At 39.9% G+C, this 19,078-nt stretch overlaps 1 protein-coding gene across 4 annotated transcripts in view; it reads left to right on the top strand.

The window, feature by feature from the left end:
* trim33 (tripartite motif containing 33) overlaps positions 1-19,078 on the top strand; it is a 42,412-nt gene that overhangs the window by 14,864 nt on the left and 8,470 nt on the right. For 2 of the 4 annotated variants that reach the window (XM_034145456.1, XM_034145455.1), the window contains exons 5-15: positions 4,087-4,203; positions 4,310-4,424; positions 5,581-5,727; positions 6,642-6,759; positions 7,462-7,928; positions 12,223-12,417; positions 14,460-14,516; positions 14,751-14,951; positions 15,493-15,625; positions 16,670-16,733; positions 18,143-18,293. In XM_034145456.1, coding sequence (XP_034001347.1) covers positions 4,087-4,203; positions 4,310-4,424; positions 5,581-5,727; positions 6,642-6,759; positions 7,462-7,928; positions 12,223-12,417; positions 14,460-14,516; positions 14,751-14,951; positions 15,493-15,625; positions 16,670-16,733; positions 18,143-18,293 — 1,765 coding nt within the window. The remainder of the gene's footprint in view (positions 1-4,086; positions 4,204-4,309; positions 4,425-5,580; positions 5,728-6,641; positions 6,760-7,461; positions 7,929-12,222; positions 12,418-14,459; positions 14,517-14,750; positions 14,952-15,492; positions 15,626-16,669; positions 16,734-18,142; positions 18,294-19,078) is intronic. The other 2 variants (XM_034145458.1, XM_034145457.1) reach the window with 1 other exon arrangement.

The raw sequence follows: 19,078 nt of genomic DNA, 5'->3' as shown, positions 1-19,078 counted from the left end.
AGATTTCATGACATTCATGTCAGAAAAAGCTGCTTCACAAAGGTATGAAAAACAGAACCAGATAAAGCAGACATTTTCAGCGCTGCTTGGTGAATGTTCTTATAGTTTATTGGGTCTACAAGGCTCCAGAAATGTTGTGAGTTTTGCTGGGACTTAAGCTGAACATGATTTTGGAGATCTCCACAGGATTGACACTGAACAGTTCAGCCATCTTTTTCTTCTTCTTCTTCGTCTTGACATTAAATGATAAACCATAATAAATTAATTGTATAGGTCTAGCCTCCCTATATCTGTGTGTGAAATTGTTCCATCCTCAAAAACAAAAAACTAATACTTCTGCAGTCTAGCTGCAGCTTCTAGCAACGGTCTTCTGTTAAAAAAAAAAAGGACACTCAAGGTCCTGAATGTGGCATCACACACATGACTTAAGTCTGAACACAGCAGACAACAGGAGTATTTACAATAGCATTATAAAAACAAAAATAGTGCATGTGGGTGCACACTTATTCTCTGTCTTACTGTTACATAAATCCAATGAATGTATGAGATTAAGTTAGCTTCATCATATCTCAATCAGTGAATAATAAAGTTTCTATCGGGTCACTATCAGCCTGTCACTCATTATTTTCAGGGAGGGGGCGGGGTTTGGAGGAACGGAGAGGAGACGGTGATCGCGGAAGCTTTCCTCCTGCCTTCACAAACTTTACACAAGTATAGGACATTCTTACTCGGCAATCCAAGACTTAATTAAATCCACCAAAATCCTGACATGATAACGAGTGTTTTTCAAAAAACACAAATCCCTCCCTGTGTGTCTCTGAGCCGCAGCGACAGGGCCTGATTCAGAGCGGGTCATTCTGCTGTTGGTTCTGGACTGGTGTTGGTGGAGAAAGCAGACTGCTCCGTGTGTGGTGCCGCTGTCACGTCTGTTCCTTGATCTCTGCGTCACCGACCAATTTGATATGTGTGACAGAAAAAAATTCTAAAATAAAAAAACGTTATTGTCCAGCCGCGGCCGAAAAATCAAGAAGCAACCTTACTACGCTATAATCGATAATCGAGCGGCGAGCTACTGAAAAGCTGCCCGCGAGCTACCGGTAGCTCGCGATCGACGTGTTGGAGAGCCATGCTATAAACGAACTACAGCCGAGTACAGCAGGGTCGCACGACTTCAACGTCACGCCAACTTAAGATCGATATTCAAAAATACATATTCAAAATTGTACAAGTTGAAGCGTTTGTTTTAACAGTTTGCAATCAGAACAGGGGCAAACAAACTTAGCCTGAGTGTTTACGTGTGCGGCGTAATGACGTACAACGCCCTCGACAACTTCTGTAGTCCTATTCAGCCACTTGTTAACAACCATTGTTTTTCAGACACGTAAACTCTTCAAAAATCACCAGTGGGGTCACTGCTGATGTATTTTAATGTCGTAGAACAAAACGTGATCCGTCTCTTAAATGTGTGTCAACCACAGACCTTATTTCCAGCTATTTTCCAAAATCCTATGGAGAAATCCCATTGACTGAGACGAGGGAACCGTCAGTGGTAAAATGCTAACTCACTTCTGGGTTTTAGGACTCGTCACTGCACCACTCTATTCTGCCAGCAATAAACAATATTTTGTGCATATGAAATTTGTGAATTGGTTGTGAACTAGTTGGCTTGATTTAGTGCATTATTTTCAGTGGTATTTTCTATTAAAGGAACAAGAAGCTTATCTGTTTTAAGATCCAAGCTCAATTCATTCAAATCCAAGCAATTCTAAATCAACTCTCTTATTTTGTACAACCTTTTCTTTTCTATTTATTCTGTTTAAGCATCTCTGCACATTTATTTTCAGATAAAGATTAGGCCAACTTAATACTAATAGTATAATACTAATCGGATTAGTATTATACTATTTGCAGAGTTCGATTCCAGTAATGACTGCGTAGCATTGTTTCAGACTAACGAGATGCAGACATTTCCAAAAACTCCAGAGCATTGATACATAAACATTTCTTGGAAAAAGATAGCTTTAATCCAAAATACACAGTGTTGTTTTATTCCAAACAAAGTGTTATGCTTGAATAAATATTTGTTGCCCCTTAAGCCTCTTAAATAAATGATTTCCACTGTGGTCATTTCTATCAATTAGGTGGTGTAGGAGCAATCCAACAGCTCAATGAACAACATTTAGAGAACTTTTTTTTTTAAGACCGATGACATCCTAAAGCAGACAGTCAGAGCTTCATTCTAAAACTTCATATTAAAATAAATGACAAATGTGTTGCCCTTTTTTGTACTGAAACTACGGTGGCTGACAGGTGCAAACGCTCTATAAAGGCCCAAAATCTATTTTTTTAATTTGCAGTTTCATTTATGCAGTGATATTTGTAAACGCTGTGCAGGTTACTCCAAGTTGGTGAACATTTTTCTTCATCTCCATGTGTTTGAGCATTTGTGTTATATTTGAATGGTTTCTGAAGCTGTAGTGGGTTTCTCCTAATGGAAGTGTTTAAGGCACCGTTTAAGGCACCTGTCAGCCACCGTAGGAAACTATATTTGGACCACATTGTCGAATATTCTGCATACGGTTAGTTTCCCACAAACTATTGTCAAATAATACCAGTAGTTTGAAAATGTTGTGGTTTGAAGCCCCTGCTGCTTTTTTTCATTTTAGTTATCTAAACAGGCACTGATTTATATCTTGCTAAGTCATTGGAATCTCCCACCTGGTAGTGCAGAAATTAGGCGGTTTCACAGCAGAGTACTTTTCCCTTTTAGTTCCGATAGTTCCTGGGATTTTGCGTTCACACCAAAAAGAGAACTTAGTTCATGAGAACTTTTCCCCCCTTTTCAGTCCCTGCTAGAGAGCAGAGCCGCCATTGTATTTGCTGGCATTAGCATTATTAGCATTAGCCCAGCGCACCAACGGAGAGAGACTAACTTATGGCAACACAAAAAAAAACATGGGAGATGAGGTGGTGTCGGCGTTCTGGCGATTTACTCGGAAGGCTTCAGTAGAAGCTGCTGGGACTCCCAGCAGCTTCTACTGAAGCCAGCCCCCAACTCCGGGGACTTCCGGCCGGGGACTTCGGGTGGCAGTATACGCCGTGAAGTGGTTTGCGGCCTGCCAGTAAACACAAAGCAGAAGAAGAAGAAGTGACGTCAGCGGCTTCATTTGCGTAATCTTCCCTCAGGGATTTATTCCGGTGTGAACGCGATCTGCTCTTTAGTTCCATGGGGGAACTAAGTGCTGGGAACTAAGTACGTCAAAGTACTTGGTGTGAAAGTGGCTATTGTACTTTACTTACCACAAAGGAAATAATAAGCTTTTCAGATTATCTTAAATCTATTAGTAATTCAGGTCCTTAGGCGCTTTCACACCGGAGTACTTTTACCCGTACTTTTCCCGTTTAGTTCCGTTAGTGCCTGGAATTTTGCGTTCACACCAAAAAGAGAACTTAGTTCAGAGAACTTTTACCCCCCTTTTTAGTGCCTGCTAGAGAGGTGGTACTAGCCTGGGGAGAAAAAAGTACCAATTTCTGATTGGCTGGGCGAATTGCAAACCACGCCCCGTAAAACTCTGAAAAGTTTTGTGAAGCCGCCATTGTATTTGCTGGCATTAGCATTATTAGCATTAGCATTAGCCCAGCGCACCAACGGAGAGAGACTAACTTATGGCAACACAAAAAAAAACATGGGAGCGGTGGAGTGATGAGGAGGTGTCGGCGTTCTGGCGATTTATTCTGAAGGCTTCAGTAGAAGCTGCTGGGACTCCCAGCAGCTTCTACTGAAGCCAGTCCCCAACTCCGGGGACTTCTGGCCGGGGACTTCGGGTGGCAGTATACGCCGTGAAGTGGTTTGCGGCCTACCAGTAAACCCAAAGTAGAAGAATAAGAAGAAGTGACGTCAGCGGCTTCATTTGCGTAATCTTCCCTCAGGGAACTTACTCCGGTGTGAACGAGATCTGTACTTAGTTCCATGGGGGTACTAAGTGCTGGGCACTAAGTACTGCAAAGTACATGGTGTGAAAGCGGCTATTGAGTTCATGGAAAGGTGTTGGCAACTTGAAGTCGACTAATACTTTCTACCCTCAGGTACCAGTTCCTCGAGGAGGCTTTTCAGAACCAGAAAGGCTTGATCGAGTCCAGCATGGCCAAACTACAGGAAAAGAAGAGTTACGTGCATTACTCGGTCTGCCAGGTGCAAAACAGGTGCGTGTTTTTCATCACCAGTTTCCTATCCAGTGCTGCCCGTTGACATCATTACTGCATGTCAATATCCATTGCGATGGGCTAACACATGCATTTCTTTTTCAAGGTTAAAGGAGGCGGGTGAAACGCAGAAGAAGGTGGAGCACGAGATCAAAATCGCAGTATTTACTCTTATAAACGAGATCAACAAGAAGGGAAAGTCCTTGCTGCAACAGTTGGATGTAAGCTGGTTTTTATTACGTAATATTTGCTTAGAGTTGCATAAGGTATATTAGAAACATTTTAGAAAGAAAAGTAGACCTAATGATTTGTAATTTAAACGGTAGTGTTTGTAAGCTATAAGAATCTTAATAAAACTACACCCCATATAGAAGGAAAAAAAAGTATTAAAAAAGCTTCTTTATGTCTTGAATCTGGCTTACAGGAATCTACCCAGACATATGATGAAATACCACAAAACATTTTACACATTGTGTTCTCTCAAGTTTTTATTTATTATATATGTTGAAAATATCTTGATATTTATATGCCTTCTGTTAAGTAAATATGGCAGATATTTATTTAGATTAGACATAGAGACCTCTATCTCAGGCTTACTTCTCTTTAACAGATTTGATATGACTTGTTTCCCTCTACGATCTTAACTCGGTTTGATCATTGAATCTGGTTTCTTATATGTTGTGTACGTGACTACTTCCCCATTTGCTGCATACTACTATCCACTGCTGTAATAAACCAATATCCCCACAGGGATCATTCCATTTTAGTCTAATAAAATCGAATGATCTTATCCCTCTATATGCATATGCTAACTTCTTTTTAATGGCTTCCAACTAGGGCTGTGCGATTATGGCAAAAATCATAATCACGATTATTTTGGTCAATAATTGATATCACGATTATTAAATACGATTATTCATTGACTTTGAAAACATTCATTTATTGAACTTTTAAATACAAATAATAATTTGAACAGTATCTTTTTAACTGTTGATTTCCCTGAGCGTATAATTCAACTGAAAAACCAATACAAAAATAAATTAAATTATACATTTATATCTACATTTAAATAAATAATATCAAAATAATAAATACCAATAAACAAGATCAACAAATATTTTGGAGCGCACTTCAACAAGCTACTAAACATATATAAATATGATAAATAGTGCACTGTCACAACCTAGCAAAGCAAAATAATCGTTTTTTTTCGATTATGTTGTTTTCGTAATTGTGGCTGGCCAAAATCGTAATTGCGATTAAAATACGATTAATTGCACAGCCCTACTTCCAACATTCATCTATCTTGGGTGTTCAGGCTCTTTCAGTAGCAGATCCCTAACCAAAATGATCTCCCTCTCCTGTCCCTCTGTCTAGAGTGTCACCAAAGAGCGCAATGTGAGGCTCGTGTCTCAGCAAAAGGACACCACGCAGCTGGCCCAACAGATCCACCATGTGCTCAGCTTCTGCCAATGGGCCATCAGCACTGGCAGCAGCACAGCGCTGCTCTACAGCAAGAGGCTGGTATGTTTCTGTTGGGAAAATACTGAATGTAATCTTCCAATATCAGAGTAGCACATGATAACAAAGGCCCTACGTAGCTGTGTACGTAACCGGATGTATGATTACCTAGAAGAGCGTCAGGACACACTGTTTTAGGCATATGATAGTTATGTGACAACGATTAACATGATGATTCAGCCTCCATGGAGATAGACATATGACTTTCATGTTCATTGCTTACGTGGGCCTTAGCTACTCTGAATTTAGCATAGAATACTGCTTTGAACCGGTATTCATGCATCTTGTGACTGAATACACCCTCTCTTGTATATAAGGCATGTGAAGGACACTGTTCTGGGAACTATTTGTCCCACGCAGCTCTGTATATGATGACTACTTCCATTCTTGCAAGGATAAAATATACATGTATCCTGATATTGAAGCTCAAGCCCGTGACGAGTGATATTTTTCTGACAGTTTCTTATGAGCGTAAGACGACATGAGAATAATTATACTAGTTGAGGTGAATTCTAGTTAAATTCGACATTTGAGTTGTATCTGCTTCTGATGTACTTTGTAGCCTAGCCTCATCATTTCAGACTTTCAAAGCAATAAAATATTAGGCACGGTTGTAGCTGGTATACTGCTGTTGTCGTATATGTACTTGATATCTGTTTTCAAAAGCAGTCTTAAGAGCATGCAATTTTGTCTGGAGTATACTATACTATACCATTCAATGGAGGCTACTGCCACATGGATTTGACCCATTACCACAAGACAGTGAGCAAATTGAATGTTGAGATAACTTTAATGTGGAGAACTGCTTCCAGAGAGCATCTTGACAAATTGGCTCCTTGTTGCTACAATACTGCCAAGCTCAGTAACCCAAACCCTTATTCTTTGTGTGTTCTCTGTGTGTGTGTTTGTGTATGTAGATGCTCTACCAGCTTCGCCAGCAATACAAGGCTCGACTGGAGCCAGTGCCACCGGCAAATGGAGTTGTGCGCTTCTTCTGTGACCCCACCTTCTGGGCCAAAAATGTGGTGAATCTTGGTGAGTGATGCATATTATTTTCATTATCACATTTTTATCACACCAAGTACTTTGCCGTAGTTAGTGCCGGCACTTAGTGCCCCGGCACTTATTACCCCAGGGCACTTAGTACAGATCGCGTTCACACCGGAATAAGTTCCCTGAGGGAAGATTACGCAAATGAGTCGCTGACGTCACTTCGTCTTCTTCTGCTTTGGGTTTACTGGCAGGCCGCAAACCACTTCACGGTGTATACTGCCACCCGGAGTCCCCGGCCGGAAGTCCCCGGAGTTGGGGACTGGCTTCAGTAGAAGTAGTTTTGCTATACAAAACATTTCAACAGTTTTACGGGGCGTGGTTTGCAATTCGCCCAGCCAATCAGAACTGGGGCACTCTTTTCCCCCAGGAAAGTACCATCTCTCAGCAGGCACTAAAAATGGGGGTAAAAGTTCCCGGCACTGAGTACTCTTTTTGGTGTGAACGCGACATAAGGGGTACTAACGGAACTAAACGCGAAAAGTACGGGGAAAAGTACTCCGGTGTGAACGCGGCTATTGGAATGTGTCTCATACAATATTTTCTGGTCTTGCATCCTTCTTCTTTTTACCTTATACTCCCTACTACTGTATAAGTCATTAAGTAAAGGAATATTTCACACCGGTCTTGGGCATGTGCACCTTTTTAAAATAATGCTTACTGTTATCCCTCTTCTCCTTATTGTAGGTAATTTGGTAATCGAGAAGCAAGCCCAACCCGTGCAGCCACCCGGTGTGCTGGCAGTGGGACCGCCCATTTCCCCGGGCCACGGTCACCACGGCAAACACCCGCAAACACAGATCAACCTGGCCCAGCTCCGGATGCAGCACTTGCATCAGCAGGCGGCCTACGTGCAGCAGAAGCAGCAGCAGCACCAACTTCATCAACAGCAGCAGCAGCAGCAACAGCAGCAGCAGCAGCAACAGCAGCAGCAGCAGCAGCAGCAACAGCAACAGCAACAACAACAGCAGCAACAACAACAACAACAGCAGCAACAACAACAACAGCAGCAGCAGCAGCAACAGCAGCAGCAGCAGCAGCAACAGCAGCAGCAGCAGCAGCACCAGCAGCAGATCCAGCAACAGATGCGCCTCGCCTCCCAAATGTCCCAGCAGCAAGTCAGACCGGTCGGGTCCCCCATGGGTCAGCAGCAGGTAAAAAAGCATTCACCATTCAGGGTACCACTGTGTATAACCATGAAAAGCTGGGCTCCAATTATCTCTAAGGTTCTCTTTTCTAGGAGGGTAGCCCTTTTGTCTGAAGTACCTGAAGTACTCTATTCTGTAAGGTTCCCCCCCTTTGTTTGGAATTCTCTTTTTTAATAGGGACTTCCCTTTTGTTAGAAGTTATCTGTTTTTATAGGGGCCTCCCTTCTATCTGAAGTTATCTGTTTTTATAGGGGCCTCCCGTCTATCTGAAGTTATCTGTTTTTATAGGGGCCTCCCTTCTATCTGAAGTTATCTGTTTTTATAGGGGCCTCCCTTCTATCTGAAGTTATCTTTTTTATGGGGGCCTCCCTTCTATCTGAAGTTATCTTTTTTATGGGGGCCTCCCTTCTATCTGAAGTTATCTGTTTTATGGGGGCCTCCCTTTTGTCTGAAGTTATTTTTCCATAAGAGTCCCCCTTGTTTTGAAGTTCTCTATTAAGGGTTCCTTTTGTCTGAAGTTCTCTTTTTTGTAAGTGGCCTTCCTTTAGGAGGTTATTTTTGTAAGCCCCTCCCTTTTTATCTGAAGTTCTGTTTTCCATAAGGTCCCCCCTTTTTGTCTGAAGTGTTCTCTATAAAGTTCCCCCTTATCTTTAAAGTTCTCTTTTTCTATATCATGATTTCCTATTTTGTATGAAGTTCTCTTTTTATCAAGGTCCCCCCTTTGTTCTGAAGTTCTCCTCTTTTTACTGAAACATCTATAGGAGATGATGTTGGTGTTTTTTTCCCTGCTTTCTGTTTCGTTTACGATACGCAAAACACCATAACAGTGTTTAGATCATTAAGTACAAATGATTTAACTTCTGCCTAACATATTTCTAAATTATTTTTGCAAGCATGCAGTTTCAGATAAAAAATTATAATGCAGAGAATTTGATCTGCATGGAGAGTGAAAGTCAAGAGTTCATAACCTTTATTTTATCAGATGATTTGTGGTAATGCATTTGTAAGCAGGAACTTAACATTCTTATCTGTGGTGTGGTAAAGCCAAAGTGCTTTTCAAGATATAAGAGACGGCTGCAAAAACACATTGCATACTTGCATTGGTTGTGTTGTCACTAAATTAAACTCACAAGGCATCAAGTGGCTGTTGTGAAAATGATTATTGGAACTTTAGTCTTCTCCTTTAACTTATTGCTGTTTGGAGGAAGCCTTGTACCCACCAACGGGGAGACAGTCGCTACATGACATGGCATCATCACATGATAGTACAGCGGATAAGCTCTCATATTATAACAATTGTGCATTTAATGAGAAAAGCATGACATTTCTAACATAGTTAGTGCATACCATAAGGTTTATTTTCAGATGTGGAGGGAAGTCAGATTTGACCTGTGAGGACCGTGAGAGGTCAAATCCAAGATGGCCGCCAGTCTCTCGGGTCAAATGTTCAAACACGCTTAATTTTGGAACCAAACATTGTAGAAAAACATTTAAGGTGTCATATCCAACTAAATTAGGGATGCCCAATCATTTGGTGATACTTTTGAGATCACCAGAATTCAAGAAAATGAATTTAGGTGAAGATAAAGGGTGTGTGTGTGTGTGTGTGTGTGTGTGTGTGTGTGTGTGTGTGTGTGTGTGTGTGTGTGTGTGTGTGTGTGTGTGTGTGTGTGTGTGTGTGTGTGTGTGTGTGTGTGTGTGTGTGTGTGTGTGTGTGTGTGTGTGTGTGTGTGTGTGTGTGTGTGTGTGTGTCAACCTTAGCAAAACAGGAAATTATGTCAAGCACCTATCTATTTTCAAACGTTTTATTTAGCTAATGTTGCAAAGTCGCTACTGTATTTTTTTTAATGCGAAATATTGGAATATTTTGCATTTTTTTGTTGTTTACTCTCTCATGATTTTAAGTTATTTCAGGTTGAAAATATCCCGTACAACCACAAATTAAAAAGGGCTTCGGTACAGGATTAGTGTAGCATCAGTGTGGACATTTATCATGTCTCTGCTGTTATGTATGGGTTGTAGATCTTAAGAGGATGACTACAAGGGATCCATATTAAGTTTATTGTCAGAGATATTTAAGTTAATTGATTTTCTACATAAAAGGAAGGCTCCTTGCACATTTGCTTGAGCTTGAATTTAGTTCACCTTATAGTATAGTCCCTGTTCATCCCTTTATAACCATTTATTGCCACCACGACAACGAAATGGTGTGCATAATATATATTTTAAAAGTAATAATTCCAATATTATGTCCTGCTCGGATAAAACTTGTTATATCCTTAGAGTCATTTAAAATGAGTTTTGTTCTCCATACCATGGAGTCTAAATGGGTAAACCTTTGTATTTGTAATTGTACAGCCATGCTTGGACTAACAAATCCCCTTTGCCCATGTTCTCTCTGTACTCTCTGTCACACACACACAACATACATAACCCTTTCTTTGCATGACCTCTAAGTGTCCATGTGAGCCACTAAAGAACAGAAAAAAAGCTGCGCTACCTTGGGCGTTGTATAGGTGGACAGGCAGGGAATCGAACCCCAACCCTCTCTAAGTGGAAAGGGACAGCGGTGAACCTTATAGTTGAGTGCAGCCCTTTGTTAACAGCGAGGGTTAAGAGAGCTGTTTGTGCTCTACATGGAACTGTTTTCCATCTCCCTCTTTGGTTTACATTCTTTCATCATTTTGTCCCTCTCTAAACCTTTCTGTTCCCCATTCTTCTTTCTCCAATAAGTGGTGCATCATTATTTTTCTATTAAATATGACATTGGGGAATAAAACGCTGTTTTGTTGATAGTTCCATCCATTTATACATACTTCATCCTCCTGTCACGGAGTTCAAGCACTTAGACTTAGAGAGTTGGGCGGGGAACAAATATTATGCTCGTCACAATCATGTAAGTATGTATTTGAAGACAAAAACAAATGTTTTCTTCAGCATGCAGACTGTGCCAAGTAAAGCCATATTCCTCCAGTCTCTGTATTAATGCTAGCGCTGGGTGACCATAAATCCACTGGAATATACTATACCACACACACACACACACACACACACACACACACACACACACACACACACACACACACACACGGACACGGACACACACACACACTTTGCAAATTTCAACTGATTGACAGCTTATTTTTGGTCAATTTCTACCTTTATCTTCACCTAAATTCATTTTCTTGAATTCTGGTGATCTCAAAAGTATCACCAAATGATTGGGCATCCCTAATTTAGTTGGATATGACACCTTAAATGTTTTTCTACAATGTTTGGTTCCAAAATTGAGCGTGTTTGAACATTTGACCCGAGAGACTGGCGGCCATCTTGGATTTGACCTCTCACGGTCCTCACAGGTCAAATCTGACTTCCCTCCACATCTGAAAATAAACCTTATGGTATGCACTAACTATGTTAGAAATGTCATGCTTTTCTCATAAAATGCACAATTGTTGTGCTTATCCGCTGTACTATGACAATCATTTTAATAATAAAGTTACTTTTTTTGGTCAAAATGTTGTATTACCTCCTATGTTCGAGAAATTATCTCAAGCAAGGAACAGGAAGTAAAGACTTCAATTTTGCACTGAAATGATACATATCAAATGAATCTATTAACTCTTTTTTTATTAAGTCTTTATTTCATAATTTTAGTAAACAAAATAAAATAAAAAAGACTCAATGGCCCTCACAAGGAACAAATTATGGAATCTTAGACTTAATCCTCACTTAATTTGTCCAATCAACTGTAAAATAGATATATTTTATCTAAGAAAAAGCAGTCTAATCTAATCCTTTGAGCTGTGACCAGTGAGTATTTGGTATTTCTAAATCATAAATGCAGAATGTTTTCTGTGGATTGAGGAATCTATAAAGCTGCATTCACATGATATATGATTTGCTCTTTGCTCACTGAGGCTGGTTAGGTGCAGAGCCTTGCAGCGAAAACAGCTAGCTAAGTTGTGTTTCTATGGTTACCTTCCCTGCTAGCTTGCGGCTCAACTAACAGCTGCTATCTGATTGGTTACGCGTCAAAAGTTCAGCGGTAAATAAGGTCATATTTTGAAATTATTTTAACTTTGAGCGCAGCGGTGTGCTTCACCGAGGGCACAACGGCAACCTCAGTGCAGAGCCGTTTTGTTGTGTATCACGTGAATGCAGCTTATTATTCATTATGTTTTGTATCTATAATTGCATGACCCTGATAATGGTTTGCGGTTTGGATAAATTGCCGAGTTTTGTTCATCAAATCATCAGATTTTCACGCAGTTCATGTATATTTATGATTTTCCGACAGCCTCCGAGGCTCATCAGTATGCAGCAGCTACCAAGAGGGCCTGGGGGTATGAACGGGGGGCCAGGTTCCCCCATGTACCCTTCCGCTCACCACATGCGTCTCCAGGGTCCCCCACAGGGCCGAATGCCTACGGCTCAGCCCAGACTCAACGGACAGCAGTATCCCGCCATGATGCAGCCTCAGCTACAGAGACAGGTCGGTGCACACACACTCTGGGTTCTTTGTATGGAAATAGAAAAACGGGTCTAATTCTTGGTAATTTACAGCGTACTTTGACTGTTTGGATTTAGCATTTCAATGTGTGTCTGTTTTGTTTTTTTAAAGCAAAATGTATAGATAATGTGTACAGCAGTAAGAAGGAAATACACAGTGTTTGCGGTGTATAGTTTGTGCACATTTTTCTGAGAATACTAACAGACATTGAGAGGTTGTTTCATTTAGCTTTTATGTGCTTAGTCTGTAGAAATTAAGGGCAGCTAGAAAAGCTACAACAAGCATCTTTCTTTTCTTTTTTTGTGGCTGGGGTTGTGTTTTTTTACTATTTGAGTTTGTGTAGAAAAAGGTCAACATGAAGCCAGTAAATGGTTTGTGCAACTACCAGGTTTATTTTACTGTAAACATGTCCTACTTGTATTTACACATATCATTTTATTGTCACAATTAAGAAATAAATACTAACTTCAGGGACTCTTATCACAGATGTTTGTTTATATTGTGTTTTAAGTAAAAAGCACATTAATTTATCTTGTTCCTGTTATGTGGGTATTTAAACAATTCTTAAATATCTTTATTGGTAAGATTTTTATAAATATTGAAAAGTACAGTATCTGTCAGCTGATACTTTTGAAGTAGATTCAAAAGCTGACTATTTGTGAAATTATTAAATGAATATACTTAAAATGAAGAAAGCACTACTATTTTCAACTTTCTCAGGAATAAGGTTTAGAGCTGCCATTCATACAAATACGATTACTTGTACTTGAAAAGGACCATATGATATTAAAACTCAATTGACATAAGCCAGGTTACTACCAAGTAAAAACCTAAATTGACTCCATAAAATTAAATATGGAGCGCGGCCTTGCAGCTTCATTTGCAGTATTTTTTGTATCCAGACACAAACGAACTGGTGCATTGACGGGGGAAAAAAACAAAAAAAGCCTTAACCATACTGTTTATGTCTTTTTGGGCCACAATGCATCACCTCAGCAGATATCTCAGCCTAGGCCAGAAACCTATGTCGGGTGATGGTGTCCTCCTTTTCAGCAAGTCATTTTCCCCTACAGGAAATTAGTGGCTATAACAATTAACATTATAATACCAGTATATCAAATGACAGTGTGACTGTTAATGGGGTCACTTGTGGTTATAAACCTGCAGAGAATTATCACCAAAATCCGCAGCTCTTCTATGCTTTACACAGCTTTAAAGTGAGTTTCAAATGTTTACCATGAGGCTACAGCCTAACTCTTTTAGTTCACCACCAGCAAATCATTATTGACTGCAAGAGACACCTGTTTAGAGCTAGAAAGGTCTTGAAACTTCCTGTACACCACCTGCTCAGCACCACAGCAGACAGACACAGTTAGCAATCAGCTGGTAAAGATAGTGGAGCATTAGGCAGCTGCAGAGCCAGATATTTCCCTCAGGAGTGGGGAGCCAGTTTGCGGCTGACAATGGGTTCCATTGTGTCAAACCAATATACTGCTGGCCATCCCTCAAAGAACCTGCAACATATAATTTAGCTCCAGGACGTCGTCCCCATAGCATTTTAATAAAGACAAAGACAAAAACTGTTAACCCCAAAAAATAGAAACACATAACATGTCAATGTTGATTAGTTCCTGCTGTGGGAAATGGCTATATCTGCTACCAACTGTTTTTATGGGTCACAAAAACACAGATTCCTCAAATCAAGTCTGAGAGAATGTTGTGTTTATTTTGATTAAAACAAACTGCTGTCTTTGCAAAAATTGAACATCACTCCACACCAGCCAACAAAGGTTTTTAATTGAGGTTTTTTAACAAGCATTTTCATAGAAGGCTGCAAATGTACTGTGTTCTCCTCCAGTCCTGCTTCGCACTGCCTCCTCTGAAAAACCAGCTTCATCTGTATTATTACATTGAAGTCAGAGAATGTGTACAGTGTGAAAATATATATATATTTACTACTTGCATGTAAGACTAGGTAAGTGAGATATCCAGGATACATCCAGCCCCTTCTTCTTTGTGTCCAGATGTCTTTAGAATCTGAGATGAGCCACCAAAGGTTTCGTTTCTTACTACAATCAGGGGTTTGGCATCTTTTTTTCTACTTTGTCGTCTGTGTGTCTTGTGCAGCATGTGTCACCCAAATGCATGATCATGCAACCATGTTGTTTGTAAAGCAACATGTTTTATTTAATAAACGCATTGAATGACATGTGCCATTGTTCTTGTCGTCCCATCTTTTTTCTATTTCTGTCTCTTTCTTTGTTCTATCTTCTTCTAATTGTCCTCCATCCTTCTTTCTCTGTTTTTCTCTGCAGCATTCCAACCCAGGGCATGTAGGCCCTTTCCCAGTGGCATCCCTCCATAACGCAAACCCCACGAGTCCCACCAGTGCCAGTATGGCGGGGGCCCATGCTCACCACGGCCCCGCCAGCCCCATCATAGGGCCCATCGAGCTCATCCCCTCCGTTACCAATCCTGAGAACCTGCCCTGCCTACCCGAGATCCCGCCCATACAGGTGCCAACATTCAGACCATCTATTTGTTGTTTAGGAAGAATCCGTAAAATCTTCTTTTTTATTCATCTGCCACTTCTAAATGTATTTTTTACTAAAATAAGAGTTTAATATTGAAGAACTTGTGTGGGAGAACAACTCCCTTTGGAGGGAACTTTAGGATTTTAGCCTTTGCAGAATATTTACATGCACACAAACCTATATATCACACTGCAGGAAAGGGAAAACACAAAAAAGCACAATAGGACCTCTTTAAAGAAATTATAAAATAAAGTATATGCAATATAGAAAAAAAAGAATCTCTAGAACAAAATAAGCAAATGTTAATTTATAGAAAAGTATAAGATGTGTGGTTCACTGTGAAAATCGAGAAGCACAACTTCTAAGTCTGATGTGTAGACAGGATAAGTGCAGGTCAAAATGAACAGGTGTTATTTTCCTGATTCAAAGTATCTGTTAAACACATACCTCTTTGATGAAAATCCCTTGACCTCTTGACCTTTTTTACTCTGTTTATATTTATCCTGCCATTGTGCTTTTGCAGCTGGAGGATGCAGGGTCGAGCAGCCTTGGACACCTCCTGTCTCGCTGCATTTCAGTCAGCACGCAGCATCTCCTCTGCGCATTGGACATGAACCCCTCGCCTGGCCTGTCCACACACTCTCCTGGATCCTCAGGTAGCCACGCATTTAGGGAGATGGACTCCCATTCACATCTGACAGAGATTTATTTTTATTTTTATTTCTGGCTTTCTAAAGTTGTTCGATTCACATTCATGATAACAGACCTAAGGGATTCATTTCTAAGATTTGTCATATACTGCCAAATATTGAAAGCTGACTTCTTAAGCATATAAGATTTGTAATGGATAATGTACAGAGAGCTGGTCTTTATTACCCAAAAGTTTAAATTTGAATTAAAAAAAACTGCTTGCTGAACATTATCCTATGACATTATTTCACGGCTACTTACTCAATAAATCAATAATTTGGCACAAACTACTGATTAAAATATTATTTTATTATTTAATCTTAAAGAAATACTCTTCATGCTGTTTTTGAGGTCGGAATGGGTCGATGGCACAGGTCTGTTATTCATGGTAGTTGTCTGCTATAACAAAAACTGTACAATGCCATAATTGAAAAGGAAAAAACAAGTATCCAATAAAGCCTATAAAAAGTATTGAATGTTGTTAGAAAAATATCACTCGTCACCGGCTTGAGCTTTAATATCAGGATCCATGTATTTATTATCCTTGCAAGAATGGGTAGTAGTCATCACACACAGAGCATTTGGTACAACTAGTTCCTGAACAGTGTCCTTCACATGCTTATATACAAGAGAGGGAGTTACACAGTCACAAGATGCAGGAATACCGGTTCAAAGCCGTATTCTATGTTTATTTCAGATTAGCTGAGGCCCACGTCAGAAATGATCATGCTTGTCATATGTCTATCTCCATAGAGGCTGAATCATCATGTTAATCACATAGCTATCATATGCCTAAAACAGTCCTGATGCTCTTCCAGGTAATCATACATCCTGTCATGTACACAGCTACAGTTGGGCCTTTGTTATCATGTGCTACTCTGATATTGGAAGAGTACATTCAGTATTTTCCCAACAAATGTAGAAGCCACTTTAATTTTATTTCCACAAAAGGACCCTGTCATTATTACAAGTAATGATTTACCTGTTTCTTTTCCCATTTCTGCCTTCAGGGTTGTCAAATGCACACACACCAGCACGACCTTCTAGCACGTCCAGCACAGGCAGCAGAGGCAGGTAAGCAGATCAAAGACGTATTTTAGTAGCATAACACCCTCCTTAACATGCTTTTTGGAACATGTCCAGCGATAACGTTTCATTGATTCTATACATGAACCAAAGACTTAACCTAACTTTAAATTGAGCTACACTGCTAAGAACACATCTGGTCAGGGTGACATGATCACAGTAAGCAAATATTTAGCAACAACTGATACAAACAACAATTCTAACAGCAGGTGGACAAAAAGTCATGCCACATGACTACATCTGTGTTGCAGTTCAAACCACAAGCTTTAAAGGTCTCCTATTTGGCAAAATTCACTTTTATATGTCTTTTATACATAAATATGTGTCTCTAGTGTGTAAGGAGACTCACAAAGTGTCAGAAAATACAACCCTCTCTCTTTTCCTCCTTACCCACATCTCTAAAAACGGGTGTACATTGTAGCTGATCAAGATTTGCTGCGGTCACGACGACATTACTAAAATGTGGGCTGGCTTTACGCCCACGGCCCTATCAGAAATGTTTATATCAGAAACAATGCATGACGTGTTTTGGAAGTAATATGATCTGTGTTTACATTAACACTCAGAGCTAACCTGTACTGGAGAGAGTATGTTTAAAAAAGCAGGATATAAAAAGGTACTCTACATGTGGTAAACCCGTGAGAGAAAAAGCATTTGAGCTCCATACTGTTTCAGGAATAATCCTTGATGTGGTTTGGAACTTAATATGGCGTTTAATCACGGCAGCATTTAGCTGAGAATCTGGGTAGAAACCTCTTTCTTCCCAGAGGAGAGCTCATGCAAGCTCCAAAGGGGGCGTGGCCACAGCAGCTCGGGTTACATTTAAAGCTACAGACCCAGAATCAGCACTTCTGTAACAGGGCTGAAATAGAGGGGTACGAGGCATGGCTACAATGGGTGATCTGTTTGGTATTTTGAGCAAAACACCTCATAGACATGTTTTTTATATATCTAGGACCTATAATATATGCCTAAAAATAGTATAATAGGAGACCTCTAAAACCAGTGTCCGGGTCAATGACAGAAGGTGGATGTTGAAGTGTGACACCTCTTGGCTCATACACATTTTTTTGCATTTTATTGAATCACTACTTCAATCTTTTCCTAAACTTAAGAAAGACGTTTTAGTTGCCTCATCACCATCTTATTTAATATAAATGTCAGTTTAGTTTGGTCTTGCTTTACATGCTTTTGTTAAACACAAACAGGCCCATTTACACAAGTATTCTGTAGGTTTTGTTTGTGCTCCACATAGGGACTGATGTCACTGTATGCAGTTTGAATTAACAAGTAGGATCATAATAAACAGTTAGTTGGTTTAACATTGTAATGAGTATGAATTGAATTGAACAGCCTACGTTAACTCTTTCTGCACGCTTTGTTTTTGTCTGTTTAAGCTGTAGTTCGGCTGGAAAGACGGGGCCAGGAGGTGGCGCTGCGGTGGAGCAGGTGAGGGTGAAGCAGGAACCTGGAACAGAAGAAAGCAACAGCTGTCCAACTTCTTCTATGAAGACGGAGCGGGGGAAAGATGGGAGGAGTGATTGCATGGTATGAACACTCTTCTTCATCCTTAGCTTCAAACGAAATACTGTTACTGGTATTTTATGATCACAGCCAAAATTACGGTGCTGAGAAAGGCAAACGGAATTACAAAGTGTGAAACACTTTAACAAAGCTTGAGACAAATTTACATTTTATAAAACAAATTTACATTAGCAAAACACTTTTACCAAGGAAAAAACTATTTAACATTAACAATAACAAATTAACAAGATGCGACACGGTTTTGCTCATCTTGTGGACAATCTCTGGAGAGCGTAAAGGGCACGGACCTGACAGACCGTTGGTCTTTCCGCCAAAACAAACTTAAGTTTGAGTCAATCACTTGCACGTCACTTCCGGTATGATGGACATTCCCTTTCCGCTTTGAATCTCTAGTTAGTAAAAGTGTTTCGGCAAATGTTAAAGTGTTTTGTGACTTGTACATTTGTCTCAGTTCTCGTAAAAGTGTTTCGCATCTTGTTAATTTTTTATTGTTAATTTTAAATAGTTTTTTCCTTGGTAAAAGTGTTTTGCTAATGTAATTTTGTTTGATAAAATGTACATTTCTTTCGAGCTTTGTTCATGTTTCACGCTTTGTAATTCTCGTTTGCCCTTCTCAGCCACCGTACAAAATGGAAGTATTTCCAATTCAATACATGCTAAAACATATGCCTTGTTACTGGTAATATTGATTAAATGGGCCAGAACCAATGATTCCTAACAAAATGTATTCTAGTAAATATTGCTTTTGTATGGTATGGAACTTTTTGCCGTGATTTCCTTTTCAGCTA

Source organism: Trematomus bernacchii, unplaced genomic scaffold (genome assembly GCF_902827165.1).
Source record: "Trematomus bernacchii unplaced genomic scaffold, fTreBer1.1, whole genome shotgun sequence".
NCBI classification, from domain to species: domain Eukaryota; kingdom Metazoa; phylum Chordata; class Actinopteri; order Perciformes; family Nototheniidae; genus Trematomus; species Trematomus bernacchii.
The sequence above is the reverse complement of the archived record's forward strand: the minus strand, read 5'-3'. Positions and strand labels throughout refer to the sequence as shown.